General features: G+C 41.4%; 1 protein-coding gene across 11 annotated transcripts in view; it reads left to right on the forward strand.

Moving 5' to 3' along the window:
* Positions 1 to 16,321, forward strand: part of wnk1b (WNK lysine deficient protein kinase 1b) — a 92,817-nt gene extending 76,496 nt beyond the window's left edge. For 6 of the 11 annotated variants that reach the window (XM_040035277.1, XM_040035279.1, XM_040035278.1 and 3 more), the window contains 12 exons: positions 2,160 to 2,274; positions 2,356 to 2,429; positions 2,580 to 2,867; positions 2,985 to 3,235; positions 3,453 to 3,528; positions 3,618 to 3,735; positions 4,201 to 4,398; positions 4,802 to 4,894; positions 7,996 to 8,037; positions 9,659 to 9,831; positions 10,218 to 10,274; positions 10,836 to 16,321. In XM_040035277.1, coding sequence (XP_039891211.1) covers positions 2,160 to 2,274; positions 2,356 to 2,429; positions 2,580 to 2,867; positions 2,985 to 3,235; positions 3,453 to 3,528; positions 3,618 to 3,735; positions 4,201 to 4,398; positions 4,802 to 4,894; positions 7,996 to 8,037; positions 9,659 to 9,831; positions 10,218 to 10,274; positions 10,836 to 11,261 — 1,911 coding nt within the window. In that variant the 3' untranslated portion in view covers positions 11,262 to 16,321. The other 5 variants (XM_040035280.1, XM_040035282.1, XM_040035283.1 and 2 more) reach the window with 5 other exon arrangements.
* The last annotated feature ends 462 nt before the right edge of the window (positions 16,322 to 16,783 follow it).

The raw sequence follows: 16,783 nt of genomic DNA on the forward strand, positions 1-16,783 counted from the left end.
GAAATCTAATGAAATAATTACATTAAACAATTGAGTAATTTAACTTCAGTGTTACTTTAAAAAGAAGTCAAAAGCACATAAATGCAGTGTCAGGTGGGTTGGTTGACAAATGAGATAAGGCAGGAGTCTCTGTGGACTACGATGTTTGCAGATGATGATGAGATGATCTTTAGTGAAAGTAGGGAGCAGGTAGATGAGAGCCTGAAGAGGCGGAGGAATGTGCTGGAGAGAAAAGGAGTGAATATCAGTACAAACGAGACAGAAGACGTGTGTGAATGAGAGGGAAACGGGTGGGAAGGTGAAGTTGCAAGGAGTATGTGTTTAATACATGGGGTCAACCATCCAGAAGAATAAACAGTGCACAACAGAGGGAAATAAGAGAGCGCAGGCAGGGTGGAAAAGGTGGAAATGAATGTAGGGAGAGAGGACAGAGGACACAAAGAGAGTTGGTGTGACTAAAGTGGATGCCAGGCGATCCATAATGGGAGCTGCTGAAAGAAGAAGACGAAAAAGTCTCTGTGGACTTTTAAGATAAAGACTGGGAAGCACATGGAGCACTGGTCAAAGAGAATGACCAAACAGATTAAAACAGTTTGCCAGACAAATGCAGCAGTGAGCAGTTTGAGCACCAATGACTTCAGGACAGACAGATAGTGAACTGATTTCAGTTGCCAGACCGTGAATGCTTCAGTTTAAAAATAGACTTTCCTTTCAACCAGACAAGCACATTGAATAAATAGAGAGATGTGACATCTAAAACAATCTGATCTGCCCGGATACAACATCCCGTCCCTTATGTAAGTCTCCTGGATGAGACATGTCTCGTTTGATTAAGATAATCCTGCTGTCGTTGAAGTTCACTTGGGATTTGTTTTTAATTCTTTATTTTGTAATTGTAGTTTAATTGCTCGAGAATGAATGGCTTTGCGCAGCTTCTGGATCACATTGTTCATTGGCGAAGGAGAGAAATCTGATTTTTTTTTTTTTTTTTTTTTTTTTTTTTTGGGTGAGGAACGGTGTTAAAAATGACAAATTTTAGACTTTAACTGGTCCTAATTTGTATGCTTTGCCAAGTTTTGAGGATGGTTAAAGCATCCAGTTGGACCAGAGGTTAGTTTGCATTTTTAGTCAGATGGTATAACTGGAAGTATTTTAATTACAGTTTGCTTGGAAACGTTCATTTAGACTAGAGGATTTTTTAAATAAACTTCAATGATATTGCACCCTATAAAACAGTGTTACAAAATCCTTGACAAAGAGAATGGAGCATGGTGTATATTCAGGTGGGCTATGAGATCACACACAAGGGCGATCCAGCTCATTGCATACCAGACGATGGCTCAGCTGACTCAGCTACACATCAGTAACATCATTGGCAAGCAGTTTATATAGGCTGCACCATATAAACTGCTTCAGCCTTCCAAAGGTTGTAGTAAATCTGCAAACCGCTGCAAACCCTCTCCAGCAAACCTGCCCTTTTTAATGTTGTGTCTGACTTAATCAGTGTGCCGTATCTGTTGTCTGTTCCATATGGGAGGTTTTGCTGGTCCTCTCGTCATGTGCAACTTTCCATGTATGAGTGCAAAGAAGCAGCAAGGTCCCAGAGTTGAGCTTTGCTTGGAAATATGAATTGCTGCTGATAGAAACAACAGTCTCCTTTTACTATTAGAATACCAGCTTACCTATATAAAACAAATATTCCATCCCTGAAAACAAAATTACCATAAAAGCAGAAAATAAAGACTAAAAAACATAATTGCACTGAAAAAAAAGTCCAAGATTGTGCATACATGAACGGTGATTACAAAGATAGCCTTGATTATGCAATTCTTAGTTTTCCAGGCAGCGAGCTGCAAAATAGAAGGAAGCCAAATGCGAACCAGATACTCAGCAAGAAAACACCTGCCTGCAGATCTAAGACTGCAGTCTAACTCACAGCAGAGCAGCACTTCATCAATTAATCAGTTTAGCTGAGCTCAGAGTTTGGTGTTGCTTTAATCCATAAAATCTTAAAATCAACTGAAATGTTTGATTCTGGCTGATCTGTGCTTATGTTGCTAATCAACAGCTATTAGTAAAACCTGCGTGGCCAAGCCTGCCTCTTTTTGCACGGTTTTTGTTCTTGCATGGTCTAACAGTTTATCTGCCCGACTCTTCAGTCTCAGCAGCCTCTGGAGGACTTGGATGCCCAGTTAAGGAGAGCGTTGAGTCCAGAGACTGTTCCTGTGGGCGGTCAGGCCTCCCACATTAGTGTGGCTTCAGTTGGACAACCAGGTATGTTCGATTATACCCAAATCCTAATGTTATATTTTTGTATCTGTGTGATTTCTAAAGTATCCATCATATGTTCCTCAGTTCCTTTTCCAGTGGAGGAAGAAACTTTGTCCTCTCCTGTTCATCCCCCTCAAACTCAATTAGGACGATTTAAGGTAAAAGATCTTCAACACGAGACACCGCACATGAATACCGTCTGCATGTAAGGCTAGCATAATGAATATACGCTGGATCCCAACTGACAAGTAGGATCCAAGTGTTTCTGTGTCTCATAGCCTTCTTCCACGTTTCTCTTCGATGCTTAGGTCTCACGGGCTATCGAAGAGCCCGCTGTCCAGCGACCGGCCTGCACCGAGTCTTCCTCCACCACCTCCTCCACTTCATCTTCTTCATCATCCTCTACTCTCTCGAGCCCAGAGAACACATTGCACAAAAACTCCTCGTTGCCTCTGAAAGCGGAAGGAGCAGGAAAAACAGGAGACGTGGTGGACGGGCCCCCTCACAAGACTCCCGTTGGATCCCACCACCCCTCCCCTCTAACATCCCCTTGCCCCTCCCCCAAACCGCCCACCACCACCATAGGACGCTTTCAGGTAATCGTTCACTTTATTTTCTCTGCCGCCTCCTTTCCTTTTCGTCTTTTGTCTTTTTTTCCAGTTTTAATTCTCTCCCCTCCTCTTGTTGCTTTGTTCATATTTTCAATTTTTTAGGTTACTCCTAAACCCGAGGCCCGCGTTGGTAGATTCTCAGTCAGTCGTGCTGAGGAGCAGAGTCCTCCACCTGCTGCCAAAGCTGCTAATGGACCCAGCGATCCTGGCCAAGTTTTGACCCCAGATTCTACCCATAAAGCCTCTCTGCCGAGTCTAAACCACTCCTTCAATAACTCCTACATCAGCAGTGACAATGACTCGGAATTTGAGGATGAGGACTTCAAACGGGAAGTCACTCGCCTCAGAGAGAAGTGAGTTATCCCTTTCTCATTTTCTTAAAGTGGAAAATAGATTCACACGTCCATTCTTTGTTTTATTGTCCACCTTTGCTTCTTTAGTAAGGTTAATGGCTTTGAAAAACTTGATTTTTCTCTCCTTCTCGTGCGCTTTTCTTCTCCTCCTTTTCCTTCCAAGAATGATTCCGTTCTTGTTACTTCTATATATCTTATTTTACTTTTCACCCACCAGGCACATGCGTGAGATTCAGGAACTTCAATCCCGCCAGAAGGAGGAAATAGACCGTCTGTTCACCAGGCTGGGAAAGGTAACCAGCGAGTAAAAAACAAAAAAACTGCAATTAAGGCAGCATCACAAAAAAACGGAATGTGAGAATTCTTCCTTTTGGCGTTGTAGGTTCCTCCGCCTTCAGTGATCCCTCCTGTTTTGGCCTTGACTGGCAGGAGGAGACGGCCCACCAAAAGCAAGTCATCGAAATCGTCCAGAACCAGCAGCAAGAGTCCATTACAGCCAGGTAGGCTTTGGTGAAAAGATGAACACATGTAAAGGCTCAGTTCATTCAAAAAACGATTTCCTTCCCACACACATGTGAAAATAGTTAGTTTCTATTAACAAAATAGACAAACTTGAAAATACTGACACTACTAGAGCATGAAAAGGTGTTCTTCTAATTTGGTTGAACTGACGCTGAACGACCTTAATCTTGAACGCTAAGCCCACTACAGCCAGGACGGTTCAAAAACCTTTCGCTAACATTGCATCCTCTCTGTGTTTATGCATCCATGTGCACATGTATGTATGTGTGTTTATCTGCTTGTGTACACCTGCACGTGGGATCAGGCTCGGAGCTTGAACATTTCTGACTGCTTTCTCCGTCTGTTTTTCTCTGTGTGTTTGTGTGTTTGTGCGTGTCTCTCTGCTTTCTGCGATTGGTCCTGGCCTGCTCCTTCCTCTTGCCCATGCCTTCTGCTATCTTCAGGCAGCACTCTATCCGCCCAGAGCGTCCCGACTATGTACCCCGGCCAGCTGGCTCTGCTAGCCCCAGGAGGATTAGCCGATTCGAACAGCAGCACTCTGCTCCAGCCCCTCAAACCCTCTCCCTCCAGTGACAACCTGTGTTCAGCCTACACCAGCGAGGCGGCGCTCTCTGTGCCCAGCCTGTGTGCTCCCACCCCAGGTATGCATCCGCTGAGAGTCCCGGGCCTCGTTGCATCTCCACAGCATTAAAAGTTCACACAAACAGCTTATTGGATGCTTCGCATGCAGATTAAGACAAATGCATGCTGTTGGTTTGTCTTCACTCACTCACAACAAGATCTCCCATCTCTTTCTGTTGTTCTTTGTTGAGAGAGAAAAAAAACTGTGAGGGCTAACTCAGTGTCCTTTCTGTGTATTCTTCAACTGTGTCTCTTTTCATCTTTTCCTTCTCTTCCTTCTTCTTATCGTGTCTTTTCTCAATTTTCTCTCTTCGGTTTTATCGCTCTCCTTTCTTCTCATTTCTCCTCCCCTTCACCTCTCTCTTCTCCGTACTTTCCTCATCTCCTCTCTCCTCCCCTTCTTTCCCTCCTCCCTCTCTTCAGGCTGTGTAAAGTTCAGCTGGGGTTCGGAGCGTTTGGCCTTCAAGCCTGGCGGCAGGAGGACGCGCTTTCTGAGTACGCCCTGCTTGGCTCTTTGTGTGTAACGCTCTATTTCTTTGCTCTTCTCTTTTATCTTTACTTACTTTTGTTTAATTTTTTCCCCCCATATATCCGTCGAGTCACAGTCATCCTCTCCTGTGGGTTTTCTTCTTTGGTGGAGGAAGACCCGCTCCTTCTGATATCATCAGTGCTCTGCAGAAATCTGTTAAATTTACAAAAAACAAACACGCAAAGTCAGTTGAGTAGACATGAACATCAAACTTTGTGATCTCAGAAGTTGAAACCTGAGCATTTTAGTTAAACAGACAAGCAGAAACAACGTTTTTACTTTAAAAAAGGTTGTAGGTGCATAAAAAAAGTAAACAATATAAGATCTTACTGCAGGACGCAAAATGTTCAGACAGTGATAGTTCTTCACACCCAGATCTTGCGACAGTCATCTTTACATACTATTTCTTCATTTGTAATCTTGTTTCTTTCTTTGTCTTCCTTGCCAAAAATGTTATTTTTTTAACTTCCTTGCGCCCTTTTGGCTACAGGAAATAAGAATCGTTTTACTGTAATAAGGTCAAAATGAAGTGAAGGCCCTGAAATGATCAAAAGAGACACTGAGTTAGTGACACTGAGGCTTTTTTCATTTTTAAACAAGCCCATGTCTCTAATCAAAAATCAGGTACTGTGGCTCTGGGTCATAAAAATCTAAAAATCCAATGAATCAGAAATTGACAGCATTAGCAGGGAACTAAGTTTCATTAGACGGCTCCTGGTCAAAGCCCTTATCAGTCCTGCTTGATTGATGACAATATGTTGCAGATTAATACTGCAGAAATCAATTTTAGAGCTACTTCTAGCTTCTACTGCCGCTGCTCCGTCGCAAATACAGCAGAAGAGCCGATTGACCAAACATATCTATGCTGTTGCGATAAAGTTTGCTGCATGATAGCAGTTGGTTAGTTTTTCCGAGAATTTAGGAGGAAAAACTTAAGGATGACGGCTTCATTTGAATTTGACCCTTTAAAGTCAAGTGTATCATGTTTGATACATGTTTACAAGTTTTTGTCAGTTTTTGAGTCTTCTAGATCATCAGTGTGATGATGTAGAAATAAACTGCACGATTAACTTTGAAGGATGATGTAGCAAATATGATACAAATTAAAACTCATAATTTATACATCGTTTAATTCCCTCACAAAGTTCACTAAACACTTTATTTTCACAAAGTTTGAATTTTCTGGCGATTATTTCGGGATTCGGGCTTTAAAGGGAAAGCTAGTGAATACAGCAGCTAAACATGGATTTTACAAGCAGCTGGAGAATCCTGTACATTTATACTTAACCCTGTAACTAACGTTCTTTGTTACGTTATTCAAGCTCAAATAAGCTTCTATCCTAACAATAATCATTACAAACATTCTCCCTCTGATCGATTTCATCTTCGGTTCTAATAAATTAGAGACAGATGAGGCCGTTTTGTTTGTCTGCTGGTATTAATTTCAAATCCTGACTGCTTCCATTTCTAACCCTTATTTCCAAATAGCGAAGGACGGACATGTTGATTATTTTAGCTTTTCTTTCATGCGTTTTGAATTTTTTTAAATAAGCAGTTTGTTTTTACATCAATTAAGCAGACTTCAAAGCTTTGATTTCTACTTTACTCTTAATAAAGTGTTTCTATTAAACCTTAATCTGTAATGCTCAAATGTTTTGTGCTTAAGGGACGTTTCTGAATGCTTTTGAACCCTCTGCAGCTCAAACCCTGTCTCTCCCTTCCTTCTTTCCTTTCCTCACTCGGTGTCCTCACCGCCCGCTCAGCCGTCCCCATGTCGCTGCATCAGCAGGAGTGGAGAGAGGCATACCTGGGTCTTAGTGGACTCGAGTTATTCTTGTTCCTTAACATAGTTTTAAAAAGTCTAGAATTGGATTCAAATTCTTGCTTATAATCAGGGTGTGATTTTATGCGTCCCTCTCATTTTTATCGCTGCACTTTGAAACAGTCTGCAGCACAAACTTCAGTCTAATGGGGAGCTGATTTCACTTTCAGTGCTTGCAGTCTTTTTAAGTAGAAATTTCACTGCATGGGGCGGGCTTTTCATTGAGCCAAAAAGCACCGCATGTTCGTTCATCTTGTTGAACTGCAGCTATGCATGGGGCCGCTGTCTGAGACATCCTGCAGACGTTACTCACATGCGGTGGTGCAGCTGCTATGATAGGCTGACAGAAAGTAGTAGGTGCACTCCTGTGTAAAAAGAGCCGCTCTAAGTCAGTCATTAAAGCAGGCTGTTGTCTAAGTTTGAGACGTAGGATTGTACTGCAGCAGAATATTTATTCAGCCTAACAATTCTTTAAACTGACAGTAATCTTTTAGCTTATTTCATATTAAATAGTGACGTTGATGCACAGATGGATTTGAGTCTTGCTTGTATCATTAGGATTGATTGGATTGTGACTAAAAGCACAAACATGATGCTGAGAATTTTGCACATTAATTTAAAACCAGAATCCTTTTTTGCACAAATCCCACCCTGTTTATAAAAGTCTGAAAATCAAAGTCGATTACAATATTTGACCCAGGTGTGGTAAGACCCTGTGAGCTGCAGAGAGTATCAGAATCACATGTGAAACCAGGTTTTGGTTTGCCCATAAGCATCTTAAAGCCACAGTACACATCTATGGCACATGTGGCTATGTGCAAAGGCAAATCTGAAATTTGATATTGTTATCAAATTGAAAGTAAAGCAATGTCAAGAGCTTTGGTTAAATAATATGTTCACCTCTGGGCTAAAAGTAACTGTCGACTGCATATCTGCAGAAAATTGTCTGTGTATCTTACCATTGTCAGAAAATGCTTTACTCATTTGTGTGGTTGTACATTAAAAAATAATAATAATAATAATAATGATCAGGGGCAAAGTCTCCTCCACTATTTGCTTTGTGTTTCTGGGGACATGTTACATTGTGTGACAGGTTTTTAAGATGTTCCTGGGCAGCTCAACACCAAAGTCTTGTTTGTTTCAAGGTCACATTATTATGCTTATACCTGTCACAATGTGCATTGTGTTTGGTTGTTGTGTGTTGTGGGCGGGGCTTAACTCTGACTCTCTCCCGATCCCTCCAATTGTTGTCTTCCGGCCGCACAGGGAAGATGGTGAAAAAAGTCTGCCCCTGCAACCAGCTCTGTAGTAACTATCTCTCTTTTTGGTCTTTCCTCCCTCCCTCCATCCATACCAACTCCTCCACCCTTGCACTTGCTCTCCCACGCTTCCTCCCGCCTTCTGACGCCCTGTCGGTTACAGCTCCGACCCTCTGCCAGATTTGAGATCCGTTAACTTCAGTTATTTCAGCTAAGACGAGCCTTGCAGTTTCGATGATGGCGTTTCAGGGAAAGTCCAGTTTGAGGGCTGAAATAACTGAAGTGTGCAGCCTTAACAGATCTAAACTGACAGCGCATGCAATGCACCTGCAAGCTCTTCCTCTCTCTCACACACACATATAATGTGCCAAACACTAACACATACAAGCTGCCCCTCCCGTTCCTCTCAGCCTTCACCATGGCTTTTGGCTTGGACTACATAGACCAGAATCCCATGCTGCTGCAGTCGTTCATGACTCAGCGTCTCCTCATTCTTATTTTCCTCCATTTTGTTTAGCATGACATGACAGTTTATTTCTATTTATTGATTTATTGATTGATTTATTTTTGTCAGACCAACTGTATAATCCTTGACAATCCTTGCATATTCTGCCTGTTCTCATTTAATATCTGATATGAACAAATCATGTCAATATTTAACGCCCATGCTCATTCTGCTGGCATGGCTTTGGGATGATCTTGTATGCAAAGGAAGTGCATCAGCTTCGTGTGATTATAAGGGTAATGTGCAGTTATGGGGATGTTTAAAACATAAGAAAACATGATCTATCTGCAGTATGTGTATATGCTTTACATATCTTTATGGTTTTCCTCGTAGCATTTATAAATGAATCTTTATCTTCTCTTCCACAGACCTAAATTATTTATAAAAATTGCATATTTACAAAACATAAACCTGTATTCTCAAAGACTTGTCTGCAGTATAAGGGATCCAGAATTAAGGGACTTGAAACTGTTGTTTGAAGCAGCAGAGTGTGCAGCGTCTTGTAGCAAAGAGCTTATTTCACAGGCCAGTGTTTGGTGGTTTCCTATTGGACTGATAGACCAGCCCTGTCATTACCCCATCATTGAGCATGGTGTGGGGAACACACAGATGCCAGAAAGCCAGCCTGCAGTGTGTGCTTTTTTTTGGAGTTTAGTCTGCATTAAGTTTGTTAGTGGGTGAAAAAAAAAAAAAACACATAATACTTCCTGATACAGAGCTTGAGCACCATCTAGTGTCTGGGAAATGTATTCAGAGTTAAGAGGTGCACCGGGTCACTGCAGGGGCATTTTGAATGCTCTACAGACTGTCCAGTGTGATCTGATTCCTTGTTATAAATAAGATATATATACTATAAAGGGTTCAGCATTTATCCTAACTGCCAAAGTGCCCTTCCTCTGCTATCATAAGTTGTCTCTTATTCCTGTTTATCATCATGATCTCCATCATTAAAACTAAACAATGCAGTTCTGTGACCATGTCGACATGCTCAGCTGCCCTAAACCTCCTGACCTGACCAACCTCTGTCTGCCCTTTGTGGTTAAGACAGAGCCGCCTGCCGCCAATCACAATCATCCAGATAACATCAGCTTTGCCTCACCTTTTAAACATTATCTCACACTATTTGCTCTTTTCCCTCCTCCCTTGTGTCTGTCTTGACTCTCAGGGACGAATAGCACCAATGCAGTGAGTGGTTCAGGTGGTTTGGGTCAAAGCCAGGGGGGTTCTCAGTGTCTGGCCCCCAACATGCCAGCCCCACACCAGAGGAAAGGAACCTTCACCGATGACCTTCATAAACTGGTGGATAATTGGGCCAGAGATGCCATGAACCTCTCACAGGTTTAGTGCTGTTTTTGAATGTATATTTTAAAACATAGCAAGAGTTTTCATATCAAAGAAAAATATATTTTATCAGTGACTCAGCAGGTCCCATAGTTAGTTCACTAGATATGAAGACAGAGAGGAAAGAGCTTAAACTCTGAAACCTCCTTTTTAGAAATGCAAATGTGTTTGATCTGTTGAAGAAACCTGATCCAAGGCCTTTTGGATGTATACAAAAAGTGTTAGCCATAACTTTGTGCCTTGCAGTGTTAATCTTAAGAGAAAGGTCATGAACATGACAAATATTTTTTCTGTTATCAGTGGACATGGAAGCAGTTTTTTGTGATTAATTATATATTACATCATTATGTTTGTACAATAAATTAAATATTGAACTGTTTCAGGGTAAGAGGAGTGCCAAACAGCTGCAGCAGGCTCCGGTGCAGGGACACAGCTATGAGGTTATTATTAAAAAAACACCACATCGCATCATTTCTGCACTAAACTCTTAGAAAAAACACAAAAAGCTGTTTGATCCCTGCCTGCTTTACTACATCCCGATTTCTGGATGATGTGCTATTGTATTCCCTTAACAACTGATCTTTTGGTGTTTAATTAAAATGCATTATTTTGCATCATGTGCCATTTAAAAACACAGTAAAATTTACAAGTTATTATATTACAATGTGATGTTGATTTTTCAAATTGATACTTTTTACTTTTCAGACATGCAAATTCCCAAAAAAATGTTTTGGTTATTTAATTATTAAATTCCACCTGACATGAAGCGAATCTGCTGTGTTGGTGGTGCAGAGAATAACACAGTTTGTTTAGCTAAGATAAATGTCGCATGGCTGTATTTTTGGGTTTTTTTTTTAACTTACATTTTAAGCAGGCTTGGCTAATAATTAATTTTAACTCCTTGAAAGACATCTTTACCTAGCACAGGGAACTAGAATCAAATTATTTAAGAGAAAAATGCTTAATTTTGAATTTTGAGTGACGTTTCTCCTCCCCTGCAGGTTATCCAGTCAGCCAGTCTGGGCAGGAAGTACTCCGCTCCCAGCCAGCTGTGTCCCAGCAGCATAGGTGGTTCAGCCCACATCCCAACAAACTCCAGCACCGCTACCTCTCTGGCTTCCCGAAAGGGCTCTTTATGCCACCCTCCTGCCTCCTCCACTCCACCCCAACCCCAGCTTCCCCAGTTCATCCACTACACCCCAACTGCTGCCTATAGTGCACAATGGTCTGGTCCGGCTCACAGCCTGTCCACCCCACACCAAGCACCAACACAGCCTCTGCTGGTCAGTACCTCCCAACCCCTGGGCCCCTACCCCACACCACAGGGCCAGATTCCAGGCCAGGGGCCACTCCAAGCTTTCCATGTGACCAATACCCTGCAGAAATCAGTCAGTAACCCGGGAGGACCCAACTTGAGGACCACGTAGGGCTCAGAGTCGGGGCCGGTTTAAATCACGGCCTGAGAGGACTGGTGTGAAGTGGAGTGTTCATCGCTGGATTGACTAGAAAGTGTGATTGATTTTATTTCTTTTGTTGGGAGAGGGGGGGTTGAGACGGGGGTAGGCATGCGTGTGCATGAGAAGCCACTTCAGGCTGCACTTCAGAGAAAAGCAGTGCAGCCTTTCTGCTGTGGGCTTGTAGCAAAAGAAAAAGACTCAGAGTACAATGATAAAAGGCCAAAGAGGTTCTGACAGGGTGTGTGGGCTTGCTGTCAATAACTGTCTGCATGTTTGCTCTAATGGCTGGTTTACACTTGTTGGATTTCACGCTCTGACATGAGTTAACATATCTTTACATAATATGGGTTAGCGAGCCGTGCTTACTAGACAGAAGACATTACATCAGGCTCAGGAGGAGGAAGAATGTGGTAGCCAGCTTTTACAAAATCCAACTTGAGCCTTTGTGTCCGTGCAGTACCTTCTCATCAATTCCTGCTGGTACTGATTTTAAGGCCTCTGCTATCCATGTTTTATCAGTCTCTGCTAGAAATCCCAATAAAAAAACTTGCAAATATGCATTTCTTCCATTGGGGGTGAGCATTGCTAGTCCTCACATTAACCGATATTGTTGCTTAGTGTTAGGAATCAAAATCATCAGTGTTTCTGACAGCAGTTAGCATCCTTAAATCAAAGGATTACAGGAGGAGATGCAAATGGCAGCAGATAGAAGGGTGAGGTGAGAGCAGAAGACGAGTCCGCATAACTCTAATCGAATGTTTCAGGAAGTCGTTTGGAAGTTGGAGAGCCTTCCTAACCTTTAAAAGCACAAAGCGAGTCAAGATGAAATCAAATACATATCGAGACTAGATGTAGCCCAGCATCTCCGCCGTCTTCTTCTCCCCCTCCCCACCGCTCAGTGTGGCAAAGTATTCAAGCAGGTAGAGAGAGATGGAAGTGGGAAAGCCCTCCATCAGCTTCCTGTTTCAGCTCACTTTCTGTCGATGGGGTCCCAAACGGGCAGAACAGATGCTTCACGACTTTTTTCGTCCCTCTCTCTTCACCTCCCTGTTGCAATTTGAAGCAATAACAGCAGAAACCTTTTAGAAGAGGACAAAAAAAGCCCGAACACAAGAGAACTCAGTGTGTAAAAGTGACCTTGTTATCAAGATAATATCCATGTATAGTTCGTGTCTGTTTTTTCGAATGTCTGCTATGATGATTCCATTTTTTTTTTGTGTGTGTCGTTGGGTTGGTTCCCTTGTTGCCCCCTGCCCCACCCACCTACCGCCACCCCAGCTAGCAATCTGACGCATACACATTCACACACCCACGCAACTCTTATGACATTCATATAAATACACAAAGCCGCATACAGTCATTCACAGACTCATGTAAATACACTCACGCATAGTTGGAGGTGTAGCAGCTGTCAGACTCATGGGCCGTGCCTCAGTTCTTAGTGTCATAATTAGGTCGTTTTCAATATCTGGGTTGAAATGCAATGTACATTATTGTCATAATTATTGTTGTTAATGATTGTTCTATTTAAAAAGAAACAAAAAACAAAACCGTGTTCTGTCAATGGACCTGTTATATGTGCACATCGCTGTATGATGTGGAGACACTGTGATTATTGTTGTTTGTTATTAGCAAATGTTGTTGGACAACATTAGTTTTAGGGTGAATTTAAAAACAAAAAAAAAAAGCATATTTAGAATAGTTTTTCGGGGTCCTTTCGCTTTCAATTCACAGCTTTCCACAAACGAATTTTTGGAGATCGGTAACCCCTCTCTCTCTTTCTCTTTTTTTCCAATAAGCGTCCTTCTGTCAGTTTACTGAGGACACACTTCCAAACCAATGCCTTACCAACAACTAATCAATCCGTTTTTTCAGGTCATCTCTATAAACTGGGTGAATTGAAAGCCGAAACTGACCTGAGTATAAAGACAAACCGGCGTGAACGCCAGGATAGTCAATATTTAGATAATAAAGTAAAGCTAGCTATTTTTTTTCTTAATACAGTACTTGTCTATCAGACACTTTAAATAGCCCTCCTCTTCCCTTTCTCCCCTGGTTTTGTTAGATGAATGTGAATGTATAAAAACCAATGGTGTCCATTTTTAATGTACTTGAAAAAAAAAAAAACCCTGTCTTTTATTTTCGCTCGTCTTCGCTACCCCTGACCCCTCTAGAGCCTCTAGTGATGGCTGGAGGTATTAAACTAGTGCCTTGCTTCCTTCCTGTTGCTTCTCCATTGGAGGTTAAAGTGAGCACATTGGACAGAATTTGTGGAGGATATAAGGTTGTTGCTGTGAAGTTTAGCGGATGAGGCCTGCAGTGTATATGTGCGCGCACGTTTAGGCCGGCTTGTGATGATTCCTCCTGAGTGTATTTTCTGCAAAATGGGGAAATTTGGAGTGAAATGCTCTGCTGCCGTTTGAACGAAGGTTGAGATTGACGTCCAGAGACGGAGAAAGGCAACCGTTTGTTATCAGTGTTGTTTCTATTGCTGTATATTATTATTTTTTTCTTCAGTTTTAAGGAGGGAGTTTATTGAAGATTGTATTCGAAGCTTGGACCACTCTGTACTTTGACCCGAGTGCAGCATACTTGCGGGGAGAGCATGCCGTGGTACAGTGACATAATGTTCTTTTTAACGTGAGATCAGCTGATATTAAAGACTCGTTTTAGCTTTCTGTCAGGATTTGAAACTCTGAGACCATCAGAGCTAACCAGGAATGTGATATAGGCCATGATGTCGCGCTCTACTGTCAGAATAATTTGGGTTTACTGAAATATTGTGAGAAGCGCAGGCTAATGGCCCTGTTTAGGTATGTCTGAAATCTGTTTATACTTGGCGTTAAAATGTATCTGGAGGGATCAGATCACATGTGGATGTGGCACTAAATATAAAAAGGACCACCAAGGCACACTGTGATAGGCTGAGGTAGTCTGCAGTGCATCAGGCCACTTCTTTTGAAGTGTAAATATCATTGTGCCCTGATGCATCCCCCTCAAGGACTTCAGAGGAAAGCATGTCACCACTGCAAGATGTACAGTATTAGGTCCTTTTTCCTATTGTTCTGCCTCCTTTGCAAGTCACAAATGAATTATCTGTGTTTGTTTGCTAGCCTTTAACTATCTAGCAAAAGTCACATATACAGGAAGTAGCCAAGCAGTCAGCTGGACACTTTCAGACACGGTAAACAACAGCTGTAATCTTGTGATCCGGTCATGCATTAGATGCATTAGTCAAACCGAGTCTAAAGAAGGTTCGGTATATCTAAATAAGCAGCAACCTAACACTTGAAAATGCAACTTTAAAAAAATGTAGCCAAAAAAGTGTTTGGTGCATATAGATACTCTGTGACATCATCTTTTTCTGATACATTTTAAACTAGTTGGAAGTAACTAGCTGGAAGAAAGAAAGGAATAAAGAAAAACAAGGCAGTACTTTGTCAGGACCCATAAAAATTCTGCAAAAATATTAACGAGGCAGCACAGTTGTCAGCTGTCTTTACAGAAATTGAAAAACCAACAAATAAAAGTCAGCTTTAACGAGTTTTTGAGTGAAGGTATGACAGAGATGATGGCAGTCATGATGATTGATGGATTTAAGGGAGTACGTGCAAGGCCTCTGGCACCCTCTACTGTTTTGTTTGTTTTTTTTTTTAACCTGTAACACAAATTAAACATTTGGTACAAACTTCAAAGCTTTGCATCTTTCCATTGCTTTTTGCCAGATTGTGTGTAAGTTACTTTGTAAAGTTTTTGCAAAAGAGCATAGATCTTTTTTTCGTTATATTCCTCGAGAAAAATAACGCGACATTTTTTACTACTTGGCAAGTTTGGTTGAAGCTGTGAATAGTCATTGAGCCACTTTGCTTCTGAGTTCTCAATATAAGCATTCTGTCAGACCTTTAATGATGCCACAAACTCAGTGCCATTTGATTTTTTGTTTTTGTCAGTGGAGGAAAAAAAGTGGCGTAGTTACCTGCTTTAATTCACTGGAGCTGTTTAATTTGCCAGGTATCATCCTGGATCTGCACTTTGCAGCTGCAGATTTGAGGTTTGGTCATATTTTACTGTCTCTCTGTTACGCAATGATTACAATAAAAGGAATACCTGCTGCGCTGCAATGCCCTTGCATGCAGTATTAAAACTGTCACTTTAATAATATCAATATCAAACTGAGATTACAGTAGGTTTTGACGGCTACGCCCCTGCTGGAAGTGGGTGCAGTTATTGTGAAGTTTTGGAGTTGTCGTGGAGGAATTTTACTGTGAAAGGCTCGAAAGTTTTCCAGCACAGGCACTCTTATTGTGAAGTTTCCTCGAGTTAAAGTGGAAAAGTAGGATTGTGTGTTTCAGGAGAGGCGTGCACGGTGTAGCAATAGTTTGAACTCGCTTGCATTAGAATCAGTTTCCTGTTGATGTGTTTTCCAGTTTTCGCCTCTTCAGGACTCGCTTACCCTTTACGCTTTTCACTGTAGAAGTGCCCACATGTAAAAAACAAACAAAAGAGAGAGAAAAACAACAATAAAAGAGATTCTGCCTTTCAGCGCACACACACACACAAAGCCACAGTCACAGATACATGCAACTCCTCGCTGTTTTATGTAGCTTGCTCCTGTGAAATGATGTGTTGAAAACAGCAACAGTTTCTGTGAGCGTTGCTGAAAATATGTCGATTTTGTTTCTTGTCTCTCTCCACTCTCACATTTTGTTTTTTTGAATTCTCACTGTGCCGTTTTACTGTCTCTACCAGCTCCTAATTTAATTCATTGCTTTCCTTTTTCTGTATCGTGGTTGACGTTGTTCAAACATGGTCGGATTTTAAGTAAACAAATATGAAAGAATGAAAGAGAATAACAAAAAATAAATAAATACATGTAAGGAGTCATCGACAGCCTTTAATGGTATGTTTTGCACTAAGTATAGAGTGTTCAAGCTTCTTATTAAAAACAAAACTTTGCGCTTTGCGCTACAATACAATAAATTTGTTACTTTATTTGTAAAAACTTAATAAATAAAAGTTGTTTAAATGAATCTGAGTGGGGGTTTTTGTCTATTATTTGGGTTGTTATGGCTTAAATAGTTTTTCTCTGCCGACTCAAACCTTTCAAGTCTGGATGAATCACTCCATAATAATTATACATTCATTAAGAATGTATTCTTAACCTTCCGCTGAGAGCATTTCTGGTGATGCTGCTACCTCTCATGTCCTGTGTCAGGTCTTTGCTGGACTCTTTTCCTATTTCTTAAGACATGACTTTCAGATACTTTTCATCTGAAGTATTTTTGTTTTTCTGGGGGTTTTTTTGGCCCCGCCACTTTTTCTTTTGTCCTCCCACTTGTCCAGTTTTTTAAGGCAACACAAGTTTTCGGCTAACAGCTCTTTGGGAATCACCTTGGTGGTGCAAAAATGCTATTTTTATTCATGCCCAACTGCATTATCTTTGACATTTTTCACATATTCAACTAAAGAAACAGGAATGATGTGTTTTGCAC

Source organism: Simochromis diagramma, unplaced genomic scaffold (assembly GCF_900408965.1).
Source record: "Simochromis diagramma unplaced genomic scaffold, fSimDia1.1 OVJJ01000816.1, whole genome shotgun sequence".
Lineage (NCBI taxonomy): Eukaryota > Metazoa > Chordata > Actinopteri > Cichliformes > Cichlidae > Simochromis > Simochromis diagramma.